The sequence below is a fragment of the Leuresthes tenuis genome, unplaced genomic scaffold (assembly GCF_036924035.1).
Source record: "Leuresthes tenuis unplaced genomic scaffold, fLeuTen1.0.hap1 SCAF_10, whole genome shotgun sequence".
Lineage (NCBI taxonomy): Eukaryota > Metazoa > Chordata > Actinopteri > Atheriniformes > Atherinopsidae > Leuresthes > Leuresthes tenuis.
Genome location: NW_027325364.1, coordinates 13,631,745 through 13,656,402, shown reverse-complemented (window position 1 = coordinate 13,656,402; position 24,658 = coordinate 13,631,745). Strand labels below are relative to the sequence as shown.

General features: G+C 38.4%; 5 protein-coding genes across 5 annotated transcripts; all 5 read left to right on the top strand.

Annotated features, from left to right (window-relative positions):
- Positions 1-632: 632 nt before the first annotated feature.
- On the top strand, positions 633-1,869 carry s100a10b (S100 calcium binding protein A10b). The gene is made up of 3 exons (XM_072394231.1): positions 633-739; positions 1,354-1,508; positions 1,616-1,869. Exons 2-3 carry the CDS (start codon positions 1,371-1,373, stop codon positions 1,784-1,786), a joined length of 309 nt encoding a protein of 102 aa, XP_072250332.1. The 5' UTR covers positions 633-739; positions 1,354-1,370; the 3' UTR covers positions 1,787-1,869.
- Positions 1,870-7,489: 5,620 nt separating this feature from the next.
- On the top strand, positions 7,490-8,573 carry LOC140316407 (protein S100-A6-like). Its single transcript, XM_072394230.1, has 3 exons — positions 7,490-7,600; positions 8,021-8,169; positions 8,290-8,573. The coding sequence occupies exons 2-3, from the start codon at positions 8,029-8,031 to the stop codon at positions 8,476-8,478; spliced, it is 330 nt and encodes a 109-aa protein (XP_072250331.1). The 5' UTR covers positions 7,490-7,600; positions 8,021-8,028; the 3' UTR covers positions 8,479-8,573.
- A 4,003-nt stretch (positions 8,574-12,576) lies between these two features.
- LOC140316411 (protein S100-A6-like) lies at positions 12,577-13,372 on the top strand. The gene is made up of 3 exons (XM_072394234.1): positions 12,577-12,687; positions 12,852-12,987; positions 13,104-13,372. The coding sequence occupies exons 2-3, from the start codon at positions 12,856-12,858 to the stop codon at positions 13,260-13,262; spliced, it is 291 nt and encodes a 96-aa protein (XP_072250335.1). The 5' UTR covers positions 12,577-12,687; positions 12,852-12,855; the 3' UTR covers positions 13,263-13,372.
- Positions 13,373-15,453: 2,081 nt separating this feature from the next.
- Positions 15,454-16,249, top strand: LOC140316410 (protein S100-A6-like). Its single transcript, XM_072394233.1, has 3 exons — positions 15,454-15,564; positions 15,729-15,864; positions 15,981-16,249. The coding sequence occupies exons 2-3, from the start codon at positions 15,733-15,735 to the stop codon at positions 16,137-16,139; spliced, it is 291 nt and encodes a 96-aa protein (XP_072250334.1). The 5' UTR covers positions 15,454-15,564; positions 15,729-15,732; the 3' UTR covers positions 16,140-16,249.
- A 2,081-nt stretch (positions 16,250-18,330) lies between these two features.
- On the top strand, positions 18,331-19,121 carry LOC140316409 (protein S100-A6-like). Its single transcript, XM_072394232.1, has 3 exons — positions 18,331-18,441; positions 18,606-18,741; positions 18,858-19,121. The coding sequence occupies exons 2-3, from the start codon at positions 18,610-18,612 to the stop codon at positions 19,014-19,016; spliced, it is 291 nt and encodes a 96-aa protein (XP_072250333.1). The 5' UTR covers positions 18,331-18,441; positions 18,606-18,609; the 3' UTR covers positions 19,017-19,121.
- The last annotated feature ends 5,537 nt before the right edge of the window (positions 19,122-24,658 follow it).

The window sequence follows — 24,658 nt, the reverse complement described above, 5'->3', positions numbered from 1 at the left end:
GAACTGTGGAATTTCCTGTCCTTAAAAGATTTACTTTACTCTGAAAATGTTGTGTGGGGTGAGAGTTTTACAGGGAATTCTCCAAACAGCAGTCATACTACTCAGGAATATTAGGAGAATTCTCTTTTAGCTGATAAAGAAAAAGAAACATAATGCCAATATGTACCGAGTCTACCAAAATATCTCTTTTCTGGGTTTTTTTGGTTCATTTAATGGAATTTCTATTAAAAGAGACATTTGGTGGCATGAATATGAAAGGAAGAGCTTGTGAACAGTATGGCACACAACACCTCAACCTTAGAGGCAGCCTTGTAAAACTGATTTAGACAAAGTGGAATCGCTGAGGTGCCCTGAAGCAAGTTTCCCCAAGCCAGCTGCAGTAAAGCAGCTCCATGCTGACAGCCAGTGTTTCTTGCAATTTACAGTGTGAAGGGTAACAAAGTGAATGTAAGAGTGGCTCAGAGCAAGCTTCCAGGAACTCTGACTGCGTGCTTGACTCTACTGAAGCTTTTTTCAGATGTGAAACACTTAATCTCGTGCTGTGGCATTGGTGTAGGAAAACATGGGCAGGGATGGTGCTCTCTTCCGTTATTTCCTCTCATTGCCTCTCTGCATCCCTCCCTTTCCCTCCCCGTTTTTGTTGGGCGTTTCCAGGATGACTATAAAATCCCTGAATAAACTTTCAGCGAGTCCCAACACTCTTCACTGAAGCTCATAGTTTCTTCCTCATCCTGAACTGGTAAGGCTTTTTCCGATCGTTTATACTCCAAAACCTTTGTTTCCATTTTTATTTCGTAGTAGTTTGAGGCTCATAGATACATGACGTAGGATTTTACACTTCTCCTGGAAAGCAATTGTTCCTCTGTCTGTTATCCTCCCCTAAAGGGATTTCTTTCTTCTTTTCCTTTAATGTCTGCATGCCTCGTTTGTTTGGGAGACTCAACTAGAGTTTATATGGAGAAGAGAGCGAGAGAAGAAAAGTGATAAAGATTTCTGTGCCAAACAGTGATGTCTGTCTGAAAGAATTTGCTTTGAGTGCCAGTAAAACCAACACCCACATCCTGACTTAACACTGAGAAAACACAGCAGCCGACCGTACAACTTGAGAACGATCTTATTTTCAATCAAAGTGAACATAGTCTGTTTCACTGTAAGAATATCCTAAACTAAAGTTATAGAATATCAGAAAATTGGTTTATGTGGCTAAAAAAAGTTGGAAGTTGTCTACTTAAAACCGTTTCAGGCATCACTTTTTATGCTTATCTGTTTGTCAAATGATTTTTTTTTTTTATCAGATGAGTCACGAAAAATGAATGTGAAATTGATTTCCAGCCCTGTCTCTCCCACTATTAGAGCTTATCTCTGTAGCCATGACTGAGTTGGAAAAATCCATGGAGTCCATGATCACAGTGTTTCACCGCTATGCCAAAGAAGGCGGCAATAAAAACACCTTGAACAAGAAGGAACTGAAAAAGCTACTTGAGAACGAATTGCCCAACTTCTTAACAGTAAGAATCGAGTCCTGAGCTCACTTGTCCTTCGTAGTCAGTAGTGAACCTCTTGCTCTTGTATTGAGTTTGCATCGTGAGCTTTTCCTGTGTTCATTCTGTTTCAGACCCAGAAAACCTCCGATACTCTGGACCGTATCATGAAAGATCTGGACCAAAACAAAGACGACGAGTTGGACTTTGAAGAATTTGTGCCCTTTGTCGCCGGCCTCACAGCTGCCTGTGAGAAGCATTTCACTTTGCCCTCTGAAAAGAAGGCGCACAAAGGGAAGAAATAAGAAACAAGATTATTTGTCTGTAGATGGAAAGCGTGTCACACGGTTATGTGTCAGATTCATATTAAAAACAACCTTTGACGAGATTCCCTGTTTGCTTGATTGATCCTGTGTTCAGTTTTTGCGATTGCTGCTTTCAAATTGCATTACGTGTCACTATACCATGTGTGATTACTGGTATCTTCGACACACGCAATCGTTTTAGTCTAGAGGAATCCTGCCAATGCCAGAAAAATGTCTGTGAAAGTACTTGGAGTGTTGACAAGCTCCCATCTGATACGCATCATTTCAAACAGAAATCCTTACTGAATCTTCAGCTGAGGCAGCTGTTTTTGAACTGCATGTAAATTGCTCTATAAAGGAATGTGCTGTTATCAGGTGTGAGAAAAAAAGATTTGGTGAGGGTTAAAGGCTTATCATTCTTTGGAGATGTTTCTCTGGTGGATCTCTTCAGTTTTGCTGACAAACTTCTTCCTCCCTGTGCTTTTATGATAGTGCATGTTCTTCTGTTATTGAGTACCACTCTCTTAAGTTGAACCATCTCTACGCTGACTTAACTCTAAATGTGCCAGTCACCGTGGCAATCGACGAGGAAGAAAACAGGCAGCAAAGAATGTTAAAGTGCAGCCAAAATACACGTCAAACTGCAATGTATGGCGCAAATCAATGATTATTAGGAGGAACACATATTGAAGGTCCATACTTGTGAGTATAAGGGAGTTATTAAAAAAGAGTGATTACTACTGTCAGATAGTACTTCATTTTCTGCCTGATTTACTGGATAGTCAATAGATCAGTTACTATAAATTTCCGTGAAAAAAGGATACGCGAGCTCTAAATAGTGGGAAAAGCCATGTCTGTGATTGCTAAAGATGCCTTAAATCTGCAAATGGTAAATATTTTTACTTTCACAGCAGTTTATAAAGTTTACACTGGCTTTGTTTTGTGGAGGTGTCCCTGTAAGTCATGAGCCTGTCAATCAGAAGAAAGAATTTGATTTTGACCATATTTGTAAATGAAAACTAGTTCAGACAGGTAACTCTGGGTGCTCTGCAGCTTCCTACGTGATCTCTCTCCCACTCCACATGCTACTTATTAAACACACCCCTCCAATCTGGGTGTTGCAAAACTCTCTGCCTCTTGCTTGCTTCCACCGCTGCTGCTGATTGAACAAACTTATATGCCTCCTCTATAAGCTTTTAAAATATCTCCTGTTAAAAAGCCCACTGAAAGAATTCCAGACCACTGATTATCCATGATTCGGACAACAGTAAATATATTTATTGCCCATCAGTGTCTCACATTGAAAACTATTTGTTATAGTTAATGTTGAACGGATGCCAAAGTTCCAGCCATGCAGACAATAAATCACACACCATCCAGGTTATTTTAAAGGAAGCCTATGATTGGAATGTAATTTATTTAATTTTATTAGCATATTTAGAGGGTAGCAGATGGCTGACCAGTGGGCTGACACATGAAGACTGACAACCACTGACATTAATCAGCTCTTCTGCAGATCCTCTGGCTACAAAGGTTTTACAAAGCCAGTGGTGGCAATTTTTTTTCTAAAAGTACATAAAGTAGACTAACAAGTTTATTGACTAATATTAGGTGTCTAGTTTCTTTTAAATATCAGCATGTATTATAACAGCATATTCGATTATATTATAGACTAATTTTCTCCATAGCAGGGTGTGACTGTTTTCTTGTTACATTTTAATTCTCTAGTTTCTTTGTTGTCTGATACTAAACAAATTGGATATGTCACTGTGCCAAAGGGTGTCGTTTTCTGTGAAATAAAACATGTGCCCCACCGTCTAAAATATCCAGAAAAGCCACACTGGAGACACTGTGTTGTCTCTGCGTGAGTATTTATAGTTTAAAAGGTGAAGCACCTCTTTGAATTTCTAAAAAATACATGAGCTCCCTTTAAGAAAACTTGTCATTTTTTATTAAAACATTGCAAAGATGACATGTTATTACAAAAAAACTGCTGATATGTGGCAATCGAACATGAAAATAATGAGAAAAGGCAAGGTCGCTCTTTTTGGAAGTTGTATTCCCTCAAGATAGCGAGAGTTTTCCTCTCAGTGTGCTGATGGTGGCTGCAAAAAGCAAGATGACAAACAAGTCTTTTATGACCCTGTGTGGCCAACAAGTGGAAGCCATTCCCATCTGTTCCCTTCCTTTTTAAAAACAACACAAAAGTAGCAGACAGAAAGCAGCTCGCTGAATATCTTTCTTGAATTTACGTTTGAGTGTTTTCCTTTAGGCCCTGTTATGGACTGGCAAGTCATCCAGGGTGAACACCGCCTTTTGCCCAGTGGCAGCTGGGATAAGCTCCATCCCCTCATGACCCTGAATTGGATTAAGTGAGTATAGAAAACAGATGGATGGGTTTTTAGATTTTAAACAGAGGATGGTGCAGCAACAATCGGAGAAAAGATAGCAGGCAACTCATGTGAGAAAGCAGATGGCATGCAACTACTAAATAATGTATTCTGGGGTTTTTTTCGATTTCAAATTCACAATGACTTGTGTGATTTTTAATGATTTGTATAAAGGTTTTTTCAACCTGTCGCTGTTGTTTGAACAAAGATTTATAACTCTACACAAACAACAGGGTTAATGAAAACCTATCATTGGTGAATCTTCTCCATCAACATGACGAAATTGTGACCTGAATAATGTGTCAGTTCTACAGCACTTTTCAACCTCAGCTACACTGCATTTTTATGACTGAAATTCAATTTTTACTACTACCTCCAGCTGTGCACTGCTAAAGGTAAAATGGTTCAGGCTAAAACTATTTGAACAACAAGGAGATGCAGGTTGCTTCCGCACCAATTTAGACAATTACTTGAACGTACAAAATCATCAGCCAGTGTAACTGAAATGGGAATAACAGAAAATGACGATCTATCAGAGGGGTGGGATGTTGACTTCTGACATTAGGAAACAAAATCTAAACATTTTTGATTTTTGAGTTTGATTTGATACAATAAAGAAACAACTGATGTTACTAATCAAAAAAAATATTTGACAACATTTCAGTCAGACTGTCGGCCAGCACAGCAAGTCTAATAAGCACTGAGAGGTCAGTTAAAAGTGCTGCATTGGCCTTCAAAGCAGGGACTGCAATAACACATTTTCACCACTGGATGTCACAAGACCACCGAACACCGAAAGATGCTGTTTTATAGAAGTTTAACACTGAGTTGGTTTGTTTAGGGATGACAGTCCCTACTGCTCTGTGAGACCAGGTGAACTGAAGCAGGCTGCTGCAGTTGCAGGTAGATTTCGCTGTATCTAAAAGAAGATGATTTGAGTGTTTTTTTTCTTTTCTAGCTGGTAGTTTCTGAAGCTAAAGGGCACAGTTATACACAAAAATATGCCAAGGATGCATGCCATGCTTTTAACCTTCTTACACAACTCCTAAAATGCAGAGAAACCTGCACCTGACACCCATTAATTAGAGGCAAAGTTAGACTCACCATTCATCTAAATATTTGCAATTTTTCGATAGATAGACAGACAGGCAGGCAGACAGATAGATAGATAGATAGATAGATAGATAGATAGATAGATAGATAGATAGATAGATAGATAGATAGATAGATAGATAGATAGATAGATAGATAGATAGATAGATAGATAGATAGATAGATAGATAGATAGATAGATAGATAGATAGATAGATAGATAGATAGATAGATAGATAGATAGATAGATAGATAGATAGATAGATAGATAGATAGATAGATAGATAGATAGATAGATAGATAGATAGATAGATAGATACCCATGTATTTTGTAGTGTCTAAACCTAACCATTAAAGAGGGGGGAGTGAAGAAGAAAAATGCTAGTACTGTGAAAAATGTTGTATAGGATGGGCCCAAAACTGGGTCCCATGAATGGAAGTTCTACGCCCCCATCCAGCCCAGCCCATCTCCTGACAACCACCTTTGGCCATATCAAGTGCGCACCTGCACTTCATCAAGTGAAAAAGTAAAATGTGAAGTGATGAACGTAGGGAGACATAGAAAGAATATTCAATCAAATGATATTTTTGATATCAGTAAACATAAAGGGAAGTCTGTCCTTTAAATTAAAAGTCTCGTTTCAACCTCTCAAATGGTTTATATTACATTGTTCTATAGCTTTTGTGAACAGGATTAAATTTTTTAAAATTTTTTTGTTAATCAAAGGAAGCTTTAGGAATGTAAAGCTCCCCTTGATTCCCAAGTATTACTTTTTAAATCCATTTTTGTTACAATACTTACAAAGTTATTCAAACATAACTTTAGTGAGTATCTAGTAATCCCCAACTTTAGCAGTGGATATTCCAGAAACATTCTTTAATTCACATGTTAATTTGACACATACTGTAACTACTGATAATAAACCTCATATTATTTAAAGACTGTTAAAGTACATGACAAACTAAAGTACATCAGAAACTATTGAGAACTCGACGATCTGCTTTTCTGTAAAATAAAAAGACAGTTGGACAACTGACTAATTTATTCTCTTCCCCAAAAAGTCAAAATCCAAACCCATTTAGACAGTGTTTAAACCAGTCAAACCACAGGCCCGTTCTTCAGGCTGCAGTCAGGAATATCATGTATGGAGGCACATAATATATTGCATGGTTTGTACGTTCTGGGCCACCATTGAGAAATAACACTGCAACATGGCAGGCACCACATGCGCTTTTTATAGATAAAAATGGATTGTTCTAAGGTATCAGAAACATGACATGTTCTTATTTTTATGTGATTCTACACCAATAGAATCTTAGTTATTTTGTTCTGCCTATAAAAAAAACACTTCTGCACAGCAGACCCTCTCCAGCAGGGAAACTGTAATGCTTATCCTGGCCAACAGTGTGTGGAAAGATGAACTTTTTTGTAACACCACACGATGCTTAGTCTCTATTTCTTTTCCCTCTCCTGCAAAGGAAATCTGATAGTTCTCAATAAGTGAAAGTAATATGGCCCGACTGAAGAGAGTGATCTGACCCACGGAGGGAACTTGACGGGGGTTGGACAGAAAAGGAAAATGCTTTCCTTTCTGCTGCCTTGGAACAGACGAGTGGAAAATGGAGAAGGAGTTGGCTGAAATGACTGGCGTCAGAATCTAACATGTTGAAACACACAGTCAGGGTATTAACACTGGGATATGCTTAGCTTCAAAAACAGACTTTTAACGGCTGTGGAGGTTATTTAGTACAACTGAGTTTAAGTAGGACACTCTTAATGGTAGAGAACAGCAAAACAAAACCTTTATTGTACTTTTAATGGAATCCTTGAAAATATGAATATCACAATTAAAAATGTGTCCAATCACGTACTCAGCATAGAAACTTAAGCAATATTTTACAGTTGGACAGAACTTGTCTACTCATATTAACATAGTAGACATGTGCATGTGCAGGAAGAAGAAAAAATTCATTTCCATGCCTTGGTTTTCTCCATCTGTCACAGAATATTTCACACACCAACAAGTCTGCATGTAAGACAGATAATTAACCTCTGATTGTAACCAGTCAGTCTTTATCCAAAAAAATATAATGTTCTATTTTTACAGCGCTGCTCTGCAAGTCTGTAAAGCTTGCATGGGTGGAGTAGGGCACATTTCAAGGGTATGAATCACTGCTGGTGTGTGTGTTGTACACATGAGTGTGTGTGTCCAACACAGTACGTCTACTCTTTAAGAGACCGCCTTCCCTGCAGGCTGACAGCAGTCTCAGCTGGAACCAAGCTGGTGATACAGAGGGGATCTCTCTTCACTTGGTGAACGCAAGCTCTCAGGTGAGTACTCATGGAACGCAACAGGAGTGGGAAGTGAATTTGTGGAAAGAATTCAAATTAAAGCATGTAGTCCAGATGTTGATCAAAAAAAAGGGGGAAAGACAGCCTGAATGATGCAGTGGAGGTGACAGAATATCTGCAGGATATTTGTTTACATAAAAGTATTTCCCGTCATCTGCTACAATTCAATTCATACAAAAGAAAAAAACATTTGCATTCAGAACTGTGTTAATTTAAGCCACTGATTTCTACTTCTCGTATTCATGTGCATGAGCACTAAGCTTGTAACATGTGTCTGAAGCTACAACTTTTACCAGAATCTCTATAATTCTTCATAATTATCTTCTGTGCATCCTTTGTGGCTACAGTGTCCTGTTTCTCTGTTGATAACTCACACTCTATAACCATCTTTTTGTCCAGCTACAACCATGGCACGTCTGGATCAGGTCATTACAAACATTGTGGACATCTTCATGGAATATGCTGACGATGGAGGCAAGAAACGCCAGTTAAACAAAGACGAGCTCAAGAAGATGTTTGAGCAAGAGATGCAAAGCTCTGAGTTGAAGGTATTTGAATGAAATGAGCATGAGTCCATAAAAGAACAAACTATTCATATGCTAATTCACCATTACAGTTTTCCCTTTGTGTTTCATGCTGTTCTCTAACTTTGAGAATGTGTTCTCCAGGGTAACATCAATGCAAACGACATCGAGGAAGCCATGGACATGCTGGACAAAAACCACGACGGTGAGGTGAACTTCCGCGAGTTTTGTCGGTGCATCTCTGTACTTGCTAAATGCTACTACCAGAAGAAGACAGGCAAGGGTGGGAAGAAAGGCAAGGGTAAAGAACAGGGGGGAGAACAGGAAGGATGAAGGCTCTTATAAAGTATATGTTATGTGTGAAAATGTCTCTATTCTTAAAAGAAGTGTGCATACTGGCTCAAAATGAATAAAGCCTATAAAGTGTGCATGGCTGTTGGCTTTCATTTCTGTTTATGGCAATCACTGCACGCGTGGTTGCTGGGTGTGTCGTGACTCGCATGGAACATGCATGGGCTCATCAAACATTCAACAGACATCACTCACTGTGGGCACATTGCTCAGTGGAAATATATTGTCTAATCTTGCAAACATAATCCCCAAATCCTTAAAACATTATGAGCTAAAAACCATTAGCATTGGAAAATTACCACTTTTTTCTTTTGCCTTTTAGATTAGTGCACTTTTAAGCCACATTTGTGAATAAATATGAGAATGCTTCATGGATGAAAGTCCAATTAAACTTTTCACTCTCAAGTAAACAAAACGGGGAATTTAGCAAATGTCAAAGGGATAGCTTGGGTTTATGTTAGTGATGTGAAGTAAACAATAGTCTGATGCAATATAAGAAAAAGCTATATTTATAGCATAAATGCACTCTTCTTCTGTCACTCCTCTCAGTAGCTTGGCTCCCCCATGACAGCGAACTACTAATTCCTTAAGTACTTTTCACAACCGCACAAAATGGGAAGTATTCGTTTAGTATTTTGCTATCAGATCAATAACTGAGGTCTCCAACAGAATTTCTCTCAGATTTGAACGGCTGAGAAAACTGCTTAGTCAGAACAGAATGTGTATGTTTACCTGGTCCAAATACCTCAAACAGTACAATTAGTCAGAAGATCTAAGATTTGTTCTGAGTCTGACTTAATAACTTTCTTGTCCTTAACATGATTGGCCACAAAGAGGGACGCTGCTACAGGTCTGCACTGCTGCTTCTAATTGAAGTTTTTTGTAATGAAAAATCGTAAATATGTTCTACACTTACTTTGAGTTTAAAACATTTGAACGTTGTGTCTCGGGGAAAAAGAGAAACTTTGTTAATTTCTCATTAGCTCTCATTGGAGCTGCATTCTCCCTGCTGTCCGCCAGGTGGCGACAGTCTAATATGTGAATAACAAAACCTCTCAGATGAAGTTTGTAAAAACGACTCCACACAACGTCACTGCATCTTTTCATTTAGCTTTTCTATATTCTTGGATGCCAGTCGGACCATGATTATGTTGTTTAATCCCACACATGCTAAATAAGTGAGCCAGGATAACTATAAAATTGCCATGCAGCATATTCAGACTCCACTGAACACATAGATGGTCTTTTTTTATTTACAAATAGGTTCTTGTTAGTACAGGATTGACGGCAGATGTTCGTTTTTCCATTCTACAGCTTTATTTCAGACTCTCCCTCCACCTCCCTACACTCACAGTAAATGGTACTAATTACCAAATAAATAAAAGATATTTTGTGATGATATAAATTAGCTGTTATTATCATAAACGTAAGATGACAGCCCTACTATGAGTTTAAGGCCCCTCTCACATGCAGAATACTTAAGATATTTGTCTGTAAATATATTTGTACCTTCCAGTTTACAGCATAAGCAACTCTAAATTATGGGCTACAGAAGAATGTATCTGATAAATAGCGTTAAGTTGTAAGTCATAAACTAACACTTTTCTAATGGACTTTTTCTAAAGATGTGCATTTACAGAAGTAAAGTGGAATATGACCACATCAAAAGAAATGTTTGACACAAATTAGGAGTAGACTGTATATTTATAATTTGTATGTGTGGTACAAAAAGCATTTGAACAATACTTAGAAATAAACAAATGTTGAGAAAGGAGAGTAATTTTGTATATGTTAGAGGGTCAGTGTGTTTGCCATTAAAAGGTCACTTCTTTACCCTCAGCTGGTTTATTGTTGAAGGTACATGAGAAGTGATATTTTGTATCTCCAGTCATATTGGTGTGATTCTGTGGGAACATCAATGATATCATTGGAGGAACTGAGGACACTGGTTGGCACAGTTTTTTTTTCTCTCTCTCTCCATCTGTTGCTGTAAGGCCTGTTTCCATGCATTTGTATGAAATTCATATGGCCTAATGATGGCCTAATTCATATAGCCTATTGATGACTCTGAAAATTACTATAAAAAACAATAATCTTTAACACACGGTGAAACAAGGACTCCAGAGATAAAAGAAAAGGCAGACAGACTTCTCCTGCCAAGAAAGCTTGTTGTCTAAGATCTTTTCATACGTGAAACACTTTGATTGAGGCATTTGTGTTTACCGATGGCAGCAATCATCAATATAATGTTGATACGAGTAACAGAAAAAACTACTGAAACTGTCTAACTTAGGGGAAATGCTAAACATTTATCAAATCTGATAGAGGTTAATTTCCACCAGTAACAGAAAAAAAAGGCGAGGTCACAGTTTCGAAAATAGAATGTGACTAATCACAGACAAGGCGTTCACTTTAAGTATTTACAGTACAACTGCACATGGACCTTTCTACTGAGTCTCTTTTGACGTAATGTTAAGCCAAACAGTGAATTTGATTTGTGAGGATACATAATTTTGTCCTGTTTATTTGTAGGTGTAGAAAGGTTACAGCGCTGTGTGTGTGTGGTATTTCAGTCAAGGCATCTTTGTTTAACCACAGTTCTTCATAGTTTGATATGGGTGATGTGCTGCATCTCAAAGCATGCCATAACATCCATCCATCCATTTTCTATACTTCTATATTATACATTTTCTATTGTTTATCCTACTAAGGGGCGCGTGGGGGGGGGGGGGGGGGGGGGGGGGGGGGGGGGGCGGGACTGGAGCCTAACCCAGCTGTCATTGGGTGAGAGGCAGGGAACAGCCTGGACAGTTCACCCGTCCATCACAGGGACACACAGAGTCGAACGAGACAACAACCATCCACGCTCACACTCACACTCACTCCGAGGGACAATTTAGAATCACCAATTAACCTGACATTCATGTTTTTGTGCGGTGGAAGGAAGCCAAAGTACCCGGAAAGAACCAGCGCATACATGGGAAGAACATGCCAACTCAAAAGGCCCGAGCCAGCATTCGAAAATAAATTAATTAAAAAAGAGAGTGCAGTTCACAGTGGAGGGGAGTTTCATAATCTTAGATGAGATAAGCAATATCTAAACTGCACAACATGGCATAAAGACAATACTGAGAGCCAATGGTATTTTGGGACAAATCCAATAAGTTGCCTGTATGTACACAAGCAAAGATACAGCGGTTGGTTCTCAGTAGTTGCCTCCCTCCTCAGTTACTGTTTGTTCGTTCCATTTGGCTACAGCAAATTTTAAGGTTGCTTAAAAACTGCATCCTCCAAGTCCAGTGTCCTGTCATATTTTCAGATGATTAAGTATAATATGGGCCTTGCCCCAAACCATAAAAAAAATTCAATTAAAGAAAGTCTTCTGTGACAGTTAGCAGTATGCCTTTATCAAACCATTATTTAGCAAATATGATGTAAAATGAGAATTTAAAAAATGGAAAAAAAAGATGCAGGAGTTAAAAATGAGCATTTACCAAAGTCCCTGTTGGTGTTGATGTGAAAATGAAAACCTAACATGTCAGACTTGGGACTTGTCAGCACAAACCGTGTCTCCCCTCAGAGTGAGCTGGGACAGGCTGCAGCTCCATGTGATCCTGAAGCTGCTGGTGGATAAAGAACTTTCTTACATTTGAATAATTGTAAATCCAGTGGAGAGAGCGCAGATGAAGCCATATAGTAAAAGACGTTACACACTCGCAAAAACACGAGAATCTGACCTTTATTCAGTTTAAGTTCAGGCGACTTGCTGTCTCTTTGCATGAACTCTGACACACAGTATTTTCTTCTCAACAGACTCCACCTTGATGCCTCTCAACAAAAGACGGATTCCCCTCCTCTTAGATCATCTAATCCACCTGCTCAACAACGGCCCATCTATAGAACTCCCTGACACCATCACAAAAGCATTAATTTCCAACACAAACATGTACTGGTTCAAAACAAATACCTTGCAGAATATAACACAGAAGAACTGGTGTGACTGGTCAGTAGGAAGTGAACTTTAGACTAAATTTATTGCATCACTGTCTGTTTCTTTACTCGCATGATTAAGTTATTGTTTGTCTGCTCCTATTAAAGGAGGCTGCCTCCTCAAACTGACATCAGTCTCATCTGGAACCCGCCGGTGACACAGACGCCATCTCGCTTCATCTCTCAAACGTGAAAAGGTGAGTACAGATGGAGAGCGAGCTATAACAGAGAGCTAGTTTTATATCGAGACATTTCCTGTTATATCCACGCTGACCAAAACAGAGAGAACTGCTTAAAAACTGACTAATATCTTAGATTGTTTTCTCTAAACTCTTGTCTCAATATCAATGTCTTTCTTTCACTAGAACCATGGCTCGAATGGAACAAACTATTCAAAATATTGTGGACTTGTTTGTGGAGTATGCTGATGGCGATGGCAAGTTAAACAAGGAAGAACTAAAACAGCTGGTGGAGAAAGAAATTCAAAACCCAGAGCTCAAGGTAAGAGACACAACGATACACTTATAAACGTGCACGCTCAGCCACTTGTTACCCCGTCTTTTATCCATTTACATTATTTCAAACAATGCCTTTAACTGGAATTATGTGTTCTCCAGGCTAAACTCCTTGCAGCTGACTTTGACAAGGCCATGGGGAGGATAGATAAGAACCGCGATGGCCAGATCAACTTCAGAGAGTTTTTGAAGTGTCTGTCTATGATGGCCATGCGCTACTACTGCAAGAAGACAGGCAAGGGCCAAGATGATGATGAATAAGAAGAAAGAAACCTTTGGAAAATCTAAATATGAAGGTGTCCACAACTTGAGTGTAAAATGGTTTATATTCAAATGTGAGAGAGACTGAATAAAAACTACAAAATTAATTTATGTTTGCTGATTTATTTGTGTGTAACAATCACCGTGTGTACGTATATATGTATATGGGGTTCCATATCTTGACACTTTGACACATGTGACTGATTGACAAATACTGCTGAGCCTCGTCCGTAATACATTGTCCTAAATGAAAAAAAAAACTTTTGTCAGATCTTCTTCTCAAACTGAACTCCCACGATTAAAAGCACCTCATGTTATGGTGCAATCTACGGACTTCACTGACTATTCTCCAGTGAATCTTTTACAGTTAGTGTCTCCTAATGGAAATGTTTGGTTTATTCTACCTGAAGTCTGAATGAGACTGAAGAACCCTGACGTTTAAAGATCTGGGACAGTATTCATCAAACTGAAGAATCGTCTCGGAGTTCCTAACTGGACTTAAAAACCTTCAGTTCAGAATCTGAGCTTCAGAGGGATTCAGGACCAATTTCAGAGCAACTCTGAGCAAAGAGAAGAGACAAAAACGCTTATGTTAATGAGGAGGCGGGGCTCACCCCTGTTACTAGGTGATGACACAATATTTTGAAGACTGGGATTGGTTGTCTCAGAAACACACACACATGCACATTATTTTTAGCCTTATTTCTCTTACATTTGATCTCTGTCGATTTTAAAGTTAATGTATTTGAAACAAACAAACACCAGCGCTGTAACTGTTTGCGTCATCGTGCTGCCGATAGAAGTTAGTGAAAGAACCAAATCATCACAAGTGCTTCGTTGCCCTTTCCCCATTGCACGATATCTTAACGTTACGATTACTTTCTGGCATTTTTTGCGCTGTGCAGCAGATATGAGCATTGACAAAAAAACATTCCCATGCTAAATCTACTCTTTAGCATTTTAACAACCCACTGTCATCTATTGTCTGGAGCACATCTCTTTGTCTTCTTGGTTTTTTTGGTACTTTTCTTCCCTGCATAATGAACCCGTAGGCCTCCTGAAGGTCCTCTTACCTGCTCCTATGAGTTTTGCACCTTAGAAGAGCATTTAACAGTTAAAATCCTTCAGTAATCATAGCCTTTCATTACTAAGAGCAAACTCATAAAGGATCTATATGACTATGGCCACTGAAGTTTTTTCTAAAGAATATTTCCTACAAAAATAAATCCAACATTTTCTCTTATTTGTCTTATTCTGTTTCCACCAATTCAGATTTCTATCTCAAAATACAATCAAAGCATCTTTTTTTCTCTTTCTGTTAGAGACAATTTGAAATTTACAACTTCCGTCAACCACAGCAGGATTGTACTTGAACATTTATTGATTAAACAGGAGACATAACATGCATGATATATAAATTCTGAGTACCACGAGTAAAAGAGCGACACGATAAAGACTAAATTGGCCACATAATTCATGTGGTATTATTACACCATTCATCAGTCAATATAATTCAAATGTGTGCTAGTTTTAAAAGTTGATCATTTCACAGATCAGTCAGTTTGAGAAAAAAAAATGGTGCAGGAGCTAAAAATGAGCATTTACCAAAGTTCCTGTTGGTGTGGATGTGAAAATGAAAACCTAACATGTCAGACTTGGGACTTGTCAGCACAAACCGTGTCTCCCCTCAGAGTGAGCTGGGACAGGCTGCAGCTCCATATGATCCTGAAGCTGCTGTTGGATAAAGAACTTTCTCACATTTGAATAATTGTAAATCCAGTGGAGAGAGCGCAGATGAAGCCATATAGTAAAAGACGTTACACACTCGCAAAAACACGAGAATCTGACCTTTATTCAGTTTAAGTTCAGGCGACTTGCTGTCTCTTTGCATGAACTCTGACACACAGTATTTTCTTCTCAACAGACTCCACCTTGATGCCTCTCAACAAAAGACGGATTCCCCTCCTCTTAGATCATCTACTCCACCTGCTCAACAACGGCCCATCTATAGAACTCCCTGACACCATCACAAAAGCATTAATTTCCAACACAAACATGTACTGGTTCAAAACAAATACCTTGCAGAATATAACACAGAAGAACTGGTGTGACTGGTCAGTAGGAAGTGAACTTTAGACTAAATTTATTGCATCACTGTCTGTTTCTTTACTCGCATGATTAAGTTATTGTTTGTCTGCTCCTATTAAAGGAGGCTGCCTCCTCAAACTGACATCAGTCTCATCTGGAACCCGCCGGTGACACAGACGCCATCTCGCTTCATCTCTCAAACGTGAAAAGGTGAGTACAGATGGAGAGCGAGCTATAACAGAGAGCTAGTTTTATATCGAGACATTTCCTGTTATATCCACGCTGACCAAAACAGAGAGAACTGCTTAAAAACTGACTAATATCTTAGATTGTTTTCTCTAAACTCTTGTCTCAATATCAATGTCTTTCTTTCACTAGAACCATGGCTCGAATGGAACAAACTATTCAAAATATTGTGGACTTGTTTGTGGAGTATGCTGATGGCGATGGCAAGTTAAACAAGGAAGAACTAAAACAGCTGGTGGAGAAAGAAATTCAAAACCCAGAGCTCAAGGTAAGAGACACAACGATACACTTATAAACGTGCACGCTCAGCCACTTGTTACCCCGTCTTTTATCCATTTACATTATTTCAAACAATGCCTTTAACTGGAATTATGTGTTCTCCAGGCTAAACTCCTTGCAGCTGACTTTGACAAGGCCATGGGGAGGATAGATAAGAACCGCGATGGCCAGATCAACTTCAGAGAGTTTTTGAAGTGTCTGTCTATGATGGCCATGCGCTACTACTGCAAGAAGACAGGCAAGGGCCAAGATGATGATGAATAAGAAGAAAGAAACCTTTGGAAAATCTAAATATGAAGGTGTCCACAACTTGAGTGTAAAATGGTTTATATTCAAATGTGAGAGAGACTGAATAAAAACTACAAAATTAATTTATGTTTGCTGATTTATTTGTGTGTAACAATCACCGTGTGTACGTATATATGTATATGGGGTTCCATATCTTGACACTTTGACACATGTGACTGATTGACAAATACTGCTGAGCCTCGTCCGTAATACATTGTCCTAAATGAAAAAAAAAACTTTTGTCAGATCTTCTTCTCAAACTGAACTCCCACGATTAAAAGCACCTCATGTTATGGTGCAATCTACGGACTTCACTGACTATTCTCCAGTGAATCTTTTACAGTTAGTGTCTCCTAATGGAAATGTTTGGTTTATTCTACCTGAAGTCTGAATGAGACTGAAGAACCCTGACGTTTAAAGATCTGGGACAGTATTCATCAAACTGAAGAATCGTCTCGGAGTTCCTAACTGGACTTAAAAACCTTCAGTTCAGAATCTGAGCTTCAGAGGGATTCAGGACCAATTTCAGAGCAACTCTGAGCAAAGAGAAGAGACAAAAACGCTTATGTTAATGAGGAGGCGGGGCTCACCCCTGTTACTAGGTGATGACACAATATTTTGAAGACTGGGATTGGTTGTCTCAGAAACACACACACATGCACATTATTTTTAGCCTTATTTCTCTTACATTTGATCTCTGTCGATTTTAAAGTTAATGTATTTGAAACAAACAAACACCAGCGCTGTAACTGTTTGCGTCATCGTGCTGCCGATAGAAGTTAGTGAAAGAACCAAATCATCACAAGTGCTTCGTTGCCCTTTCCCCATTGCACGATATCTTAACGTTACGATTACTTTCTGGCATTTTTTGCGCTGTGCAGCAGATATGAGCATTGACAAAAAAACATTCCCATGCTAAATCTACTCTTTAGCATTTTAACAACCCACTGTCATCTATTGTCTGGAGCACATCTCTTTGTCTTCTTGGTTTTTTTGGTACTTTTCTTCCCTGCATAATGAACCCGTAGGCCTCCTGAAGGTCCTCTTACCTGCTCCTATGAGTTTTGCACCTTAGAAGAGCATTTAACAGTTAAAATCCTTCAGTAATCATAGCCTTTCATTACTAAGAGCAAACTCATAAAGGATCTATATGACTATGGCCACTGAAGTTTTTTCTAAAGAATATTTCCTACAAAAATAAATCCAACATTTTCTCTTATTTGTCTTATTCTGTTTCCACCAATTCAGATTTCTATCTCAAAATACAATCAAAGCATCTTTTTTTCTCTTTCTGTTAGAGACAATTTGAAATTTACAACTTCCGTCAACCACAGCAGGATTGTACTTGAACATTTATTGATTAAACAGGAGACATAACATGCATGATATATAAATTCTGAGTACCACGAGTAAAAGAGCGACACGATAAAGACTAAATTGGCCACATAATTCATGTGGTATTATTACACCATTCATCAGTCAATATAATTCAAATGTGTGCTAGTTTTAAAAGTTGATCATTTCACAGATCAGTCAGTTTGAGAAAAAAAAATGGTGCAGGAGCTAAAAATGAGCATTTACCAAAGTTCCTGTTGGTGTGGATGTGAAAATGAAAACCTAACATGTCAGACTTGGGACTTGTCAGCACAAACCGTGTCTCCCCTCAGAGTGAGCTGGGACAGGCTGCAGCTCCATATGATCCTGAAGCTGCTGTTGGATAAAGAACTTTCTCACATTTGAATAATTGTAAATCCAGTGGAGAGAGCGCAGATGAAGCCATATAGTAAAAGACGTTACACACTCGCAAAAACACGAGAATCTGACCTTTATTCAGTTTAAGTTCAGGCGACTTGCTGTCTCTTTGCATGAACTCTGACACACAGTATTTTCTTCTCAACAGACTCCACCTTGATGCCTCTCAACAAAAGACGGATTCCCCTCCTCTTAGATCATCTACTCCACCTGCTCAACAACGGCCCATCTATAGAACTCCCTGACACCATCACAAAAGCATTAATTTCCAACACAAACATGTACTGGTTCAAAACAAATACCTTGCAGAATATAACACAGAAGAACTGGTGTGACTGGTCAGTAGGAAGTGAACTTTAGACTAAATTTATTGCATCACTGTCTGTTTCTTTACTCGCATGATTAAGTTATTGTTTGTCTGCTCCTATTAAAGGAGGCTGCCTCCTCAAACTGACATCAGTCTCATCTGGAACCCGCCGGTGACACAGACGCCATCTCGCTTCATCTCTCAAACGTGAAAAGGTGAGTACAGATGGAGAGCGAGCTATAACAGAGAGCTAGTTTTATATCGAGACATTTCCTGTTATATCCACGCTGACCAAAACAGAGAGAACTGCTTAAAAACTGACTAATATCTTAGATTAATTTCTCTAAACTCTTGTCTCAATATCAATGACTTTCTTTCACTAGAACCATGGCTCGAATGGAACAAACTATTCAAAATATTGTGGACTTGTTTGTGGAGTATGCTGATGGCGATGGCAAGTTAAACAAGGAAGAACTAAAACAGCTGGTGGAGAAAGAAATTCAAAACCCAGAGCTCAAGGTAAGAGACACAACGATACACTTATAAACATGCACGCTCAGCCACTTGTTACCCCGTCTTTTATCCATTTACATTATTTCAAGCAATGCCTTTAACTGGAATTATGTGTTCTCCAGGCTAAACTCCTTGCAGCTGACTTTGACAAGGCCATGGGGAGGATAGATAAGAACCGCGATGGCCAGATCAACTTCAGAGAGTTTTTGAAGTGTCTGTCTATGATGGCCATGCGCTACTACTGCAAGAAGACAGGCAAGGGCCAAGATGATGATGAATAAGAAGAAAGAAACCTCTGGAAAATCTAAATAGGAAGGTGTCCAAAACTTGAGTGTAAAATGGTTTATATTCAAAAGTGAGAGAGACTGAATAAAAACTACAAAATTAATTTATGTTTGCTGATTTATTTGTGTGTAACAATCACCGTGTGTACGTATATATGTATATGGGGTTCCATATCTTGACACTTTGACACATGTGACTGATTGACAAATACTGCTGAGCCTCGTCCGTAATACATTGTCCTAAATTAAAAAAAAACTCTTGTCAGATCTTCTTCTCAAACTGGGCTCCTGCAATTAAAAGCACCTCATGTTATGGTGCAATCTACAGACTTCACTGACTATTCTCCAGTGAATCTTTTACAGTTAGTGTCTCCTAAAGGAAATGTTTGGTTTATTCTACCTAAAGTCTGAATGAGACTGAAGAACCCTGAAGTTTAAAGATCTGGGACAGTATTCATAAAACTTAAGAATTGTCTCGGAGTTCCTAACTGGACTTAAAAACCTTCAGTTCAGAATCTGAGCTTCAGAGGGATTCAGGACCAATCTCAGAGCAACTCTGAGCAAAGAGAAGAGACAAAAACGCTTATGTTAATGAGGAGGCGGGGCTCACCCCTGTTACTAGGTGATGACACAATATTTTGAAGCATGCGATTGGTTGTCTCAGAAACACACACACATGCACATTATTTTTAGCCTTATTTCTCTTACATTTGATCTCTGTCGATTTTAAAGTTAATGTATTTGAAACAAACAAACACCAGTGCTGTAACTGTTTGTGTCATCGTGCTATCAATAGAAGTTAGTGACAGAACCAAATTATCACAAGTGCTTCTTTGCCCTTTCCCCATTGCACGATATCTTAACGTTGTGATTACTTTCTGGCATTGTGGAACTTTTGCGCTGCGCAGCAGATATGAACATTGACAAAAAACATTCCCATGCTAAATCTACTCTTTAGCATTTTAACAACCCACTGTCGGCTATTGTCTTTGTCTTCTTGTTTTTTTTTTTGGTATTTTTCTTTTCTGCATAATGAACCTGTAGGCCTAGAATTAAAATCCTTCACTAATCATAGCCTTTCATTACTAAGAGCAAATTCATAAAGGATCTATATGACTATGGCCACTGAATTTTTTTCTAAAGGATATTTCCTACAAAAAAAACAGTCAGTTTGAGAAAAAAATGATGCAGGAGCTAAAAATGAGCATTTACCAAAGTTCCTGTTGATTTGGATGTGAAAATGAAAACCTGACGTGTCAGACTTGTGACTTGTCAGCACAAACCGTGTCTCCCCTCAGAGTGAGCTGGGACAGGCTGCAGCTCCATATGATCCTGAAGCTGCTGGTGGATAAAGAACTTTCTCACATTTGAATAATTGTAAATCCAGTGGAGAGAGCGCAGATGCAGCCATATAGTAAAAGACGTTACACACTCGCAAAAACACGAGAATTTGACCTTTATTCAGTTTAACTTCAGACGACTTGCTGTCTCTTTGCATGAACTCTGACACACAGTATTTTCTTCTCAACAGACTCCACCTTGATGCCACCATTTTGTCTTTTTTGTTGTTGTTGTTAAAGCAGTGATTAAATGACTGAGTAGAACAATTTTGTCTCAGTTGTTTCATTTTCTTCTGGCAGAATCTGCATAGGCAGTGGAAGAAATGTATGTGGTTCCGTGTAACAAGCCTGTGTGTGTATATTCTTGTCAGGCATTCCTGACAAATATCTTACTTTTTTTTCTTCATAAGAAACTGTATTGGCACTGGCATTTAAAGTTTTAAAACAAGATGTTTATCGTGTGAAGTCTATCGCATCGAGGCTGACAGGAATGCCAACATATTCCAAAGGATGTGATAACTCTATTTTAGTTGTCTTTCCCACTATTTGGGGTGTCAATAACCAGCCAAAATTTAATAATCGATTGTCTCAGAAAGTCATACTTAAAATATTGGACAAGCACAGACATGAAGGGTTATAAATGTTGCTATTTCTTGCAGTAATCTACAGAGTTGTGTCCACAAGCAATAATTTGGGATCGGTTCACATACACACCTGTTCATTATCTTTGTTTTACTAGGTGTGTCAGTGCTCAAAGAGACAAGCTGGTACAAAACAAACGTATCCACTCCAAACAAGACAGTAGGTGCTGGGCAAAAATGGAGACGAACTGTGAAAAAACTAGAATTAAACTAGACAGACTAGAAAAAGTGGTTTTAATCTGGTCATACCCGGTTATAACGTGCAATACAACACAGCGTGACAACTGCCTGCAGGATTGACACCCAATTTGGCCACTTTCATTGTCAACAGACTGGGTGAAGGTGGCATCCCAGTGCATTAAATGCTCTATTAGATAACAGCTAACTGCAAGTTTGTTGTTCGAATGTTTTGAGGTTGTTCCCAAGTAGCTCAACAGGCATTACAAACTGAGAGACCAGTCTTTGTCAGCCCATGATGTGAATGTGCAGCTAATTGTCCCATTAAGAAATGGCATAAACATATTTCTGCTGTTTTGTTTGCTTGTTTTTTTCAGGATTGTCACGCTAAACCTTATATTAGGGCTGTCAACTGCGATTAATCGCATCTTTTCCAGTTAACTCACGATTAATCTCTATATTAAAAATATAATTAGATTTCTAATTTGAGTTAGAATTAATTTAACAACAGTTAAATGAATGAGAAAAATGCTGTCATTAGACACATCAGATTCAGAACTCTGAACTCTTAACGACTTTTCTCCTATTTATTAAGCCAATTGCTAAAGCGATTAATCGCGATTAAAAAAAAATAACGCTTTAACTATGACAGCCCTACCTTATCTGTATATATCAAGATCACGTTGGCTTTTTGGGATTAAATTTCCTCACTTTAGAGAAAAGCATCGGGGAAAAAAAAGAGGAAAAAGGGGCTGGAAACTTGGAGAAATGTGTGTCAGTGTGTGTTTCAAAAGGTTTGGTGTTCAGATGCATTGGATGTTTTGAAAAAAGAAAATGTAGATATACCTTTCTCATAAAGTTTCCAGTTTTCTTCTCGGTTGGACCAATCATACTTGGACAGGTGTTTTGTTTAATAACAGTAATGACTAGATTTATGATATTTATCTCTCAGCTGAACAGGTCAAAAATACATTCTTGTTCCTGCCACCATTTCATCGTTATTAGAGCAAATATCATCCCTAAATGCTCCCTTCATTGAGAATGAAATTAAATTAATGAATATATATCATGTGAATGTGAATACCTGACATGTCCGACCTACTTATATGAGCTTTGTCGGATCCTCAGAATGAGACTGGCGATATGTTGATTAAGAGCTAAATATATGTGTGTGAAGACTTGTATCTGCAACACTACAACACTGGTCAATCTGCAGTCAGTAAAAGGCTATTCTCAGCATATTCTCCAGCTCCTATTGCAACATGGTTTAGCTACCAAGACCAAGTCTGGGCAGAGATGAGTGCAACATATTCCCCAGTGTGATATTTCTTGTTTGAACTGACAGAGCAGTGTATTTATCTTTGGAATGCCTGACAAGAATATACACACACGGGCTTGTTACACAGAACCACATAAATTTATTCCACTGCCTATGCAGATTCTGCCAAAAGAAAATGAAACAGCTGAGACAAAATTGTTGTACTTAGTCATTTAATCACTGCTTTAACTTATCTGTGAATATGACAACAACAAAAAAAAAGAAAAAAACATATCTGTGATGGGCAAAGGTATCTGGCTCTTGTCAAAATTAAAATTTATCTTGCTGAATAACCTTCATTTTCTTGATACGAAGTTCAATAACAAATTTTCCCTCAGTTTTTTCATGGCTCGAATGGAACAAACTATTCAAAATAGTTCAGTTTTTTCTAATTTGCTCGTGTGATCTTTAACGAACTGGAGGTAAGGACTGGAGTAACGTGGCTTTCACTTTGCAGCCCCAGTCAAGCCTACAGTTGTTGTTCATGTCACGGAATGCGGCGTAGACGAGGAGATGAGAGGACCCGAATGCAGATTTCTAAAGTAAAAAATTGACTTATTCTTTAAACAGAGCAGGAAATCCAAAACAGCAAACCGATTAAACAAAACCCAAAAAAACTAGGCAGACCTGATGTGACATGAAATAACAAGAACCAAACAAAAATTGAAGAACACACTTGACTTGACTTGACAATATAGGTAACGGTAGCAATGACAAACCTTAAAAACATAAAATGCAGAGCATGACAGTTCAGTGTTCTCCTGAACATCTATATGAATATAAGCATTAACCAATGGGAAGTTATTATAATTTATTATATTTTATGGCATATTGCACATCATCCTCGACCACTCCTGAGAAATGTACAACGGTCTTTTCCCCCATTTGTACACAATCTGTGTCAGAGCAGAATCCCAATCCTCGCTCTTTAGAGTTAGTTTTGCAACCTTTTTCAGCTTGATGAGTAGGCCTACATCAAAATTGACCATTATTTGTTCTGCTTATCACGAAGGCCACAATTTGTGCACGGAAAACAGTGCAGCAGTTCTTTACCCTTATACTCTTTAAACATTTGGGCCACCACTCCCCCAAATATGACTAGTCGCTTTCCCAACGGGGTCTTACAGGTATTAAAAAGGAGTTTGTGTGTCTGTAGACAAAGAAACAAACCAGAGCACACAAGGAAAAAAGCAGGAGGCGGAGTGTTTTTCTTTTTTTTTCTTTTTTGTTCTATTTTATAAGGCTTGAGTCTGGGCACTCCTCTCACATCCTTCTTTTCATTCCTACTGAGCTCAACGAGTTTTCAAACAACCGGTGAGTGAGAAAATGCTTCAAAATAACAAATCTTTGGACAAATCCTTTAGATTTAATTTCAGTCTCAACTGTCAAAAGAAAGAGTGAGCATGTAGTTGCAGTTAGTCAATCTGTGACACTACTCATGTGTTCTAAACAACTAGTTTTAATACTGAAAGCTATAAATATTTCCTGGATAGTATTTTAAAGCATATCACTTAAAATGGAACTACACATTTGCAGTAAAGAGGGAGAATTAAAAGAATTAGATGTAACTCGACGAGTGAGGATTGTTCGTGACAGTACAACATCACTACTAAGTCACAGAAGAGAAAACACTCCATGGAATGCTGATAGACAGCTATTAAATGTTGTAAACGGTTTTGAGAAAAAAATGAAGCCCAGTCTGTGACATCAAATAGTTTCCCCTTTGCTGTACCACCCATATTTGAGCATGACTTGTGTTTAAAAACGAACAGTTGCCAGAAACACCGTATTCACTTGGGAACGGATAAAGCATGGCACAGCAACAAAAGAGGAAGACTTAGAGAAGGTATTATCCTTTTTTAAATAAAAAGACGCTGATAGCACAGCAGCTGAGTGACACCCATGTGTTTAAATGCAGCCCAGAGTACAACAGCATTATTGGGTGTAAAAGAAATTATTCGACATCAGATGCACAGCAGGCAAAAAAATATTGAAAAAATTTTTTCTTCTATTGTCAGTCATCATGTCTAAAAGAATTTTTTATTTAATTGTACTTCTCAATCAAACTTTCCATGAGTATGCAGGACAAGAAGGAGACAGAAAAACCATAAGCAAGATGGAACTTTCTAAACTTCTCAAAGCTGAACTTGAACTAAGTAGAAA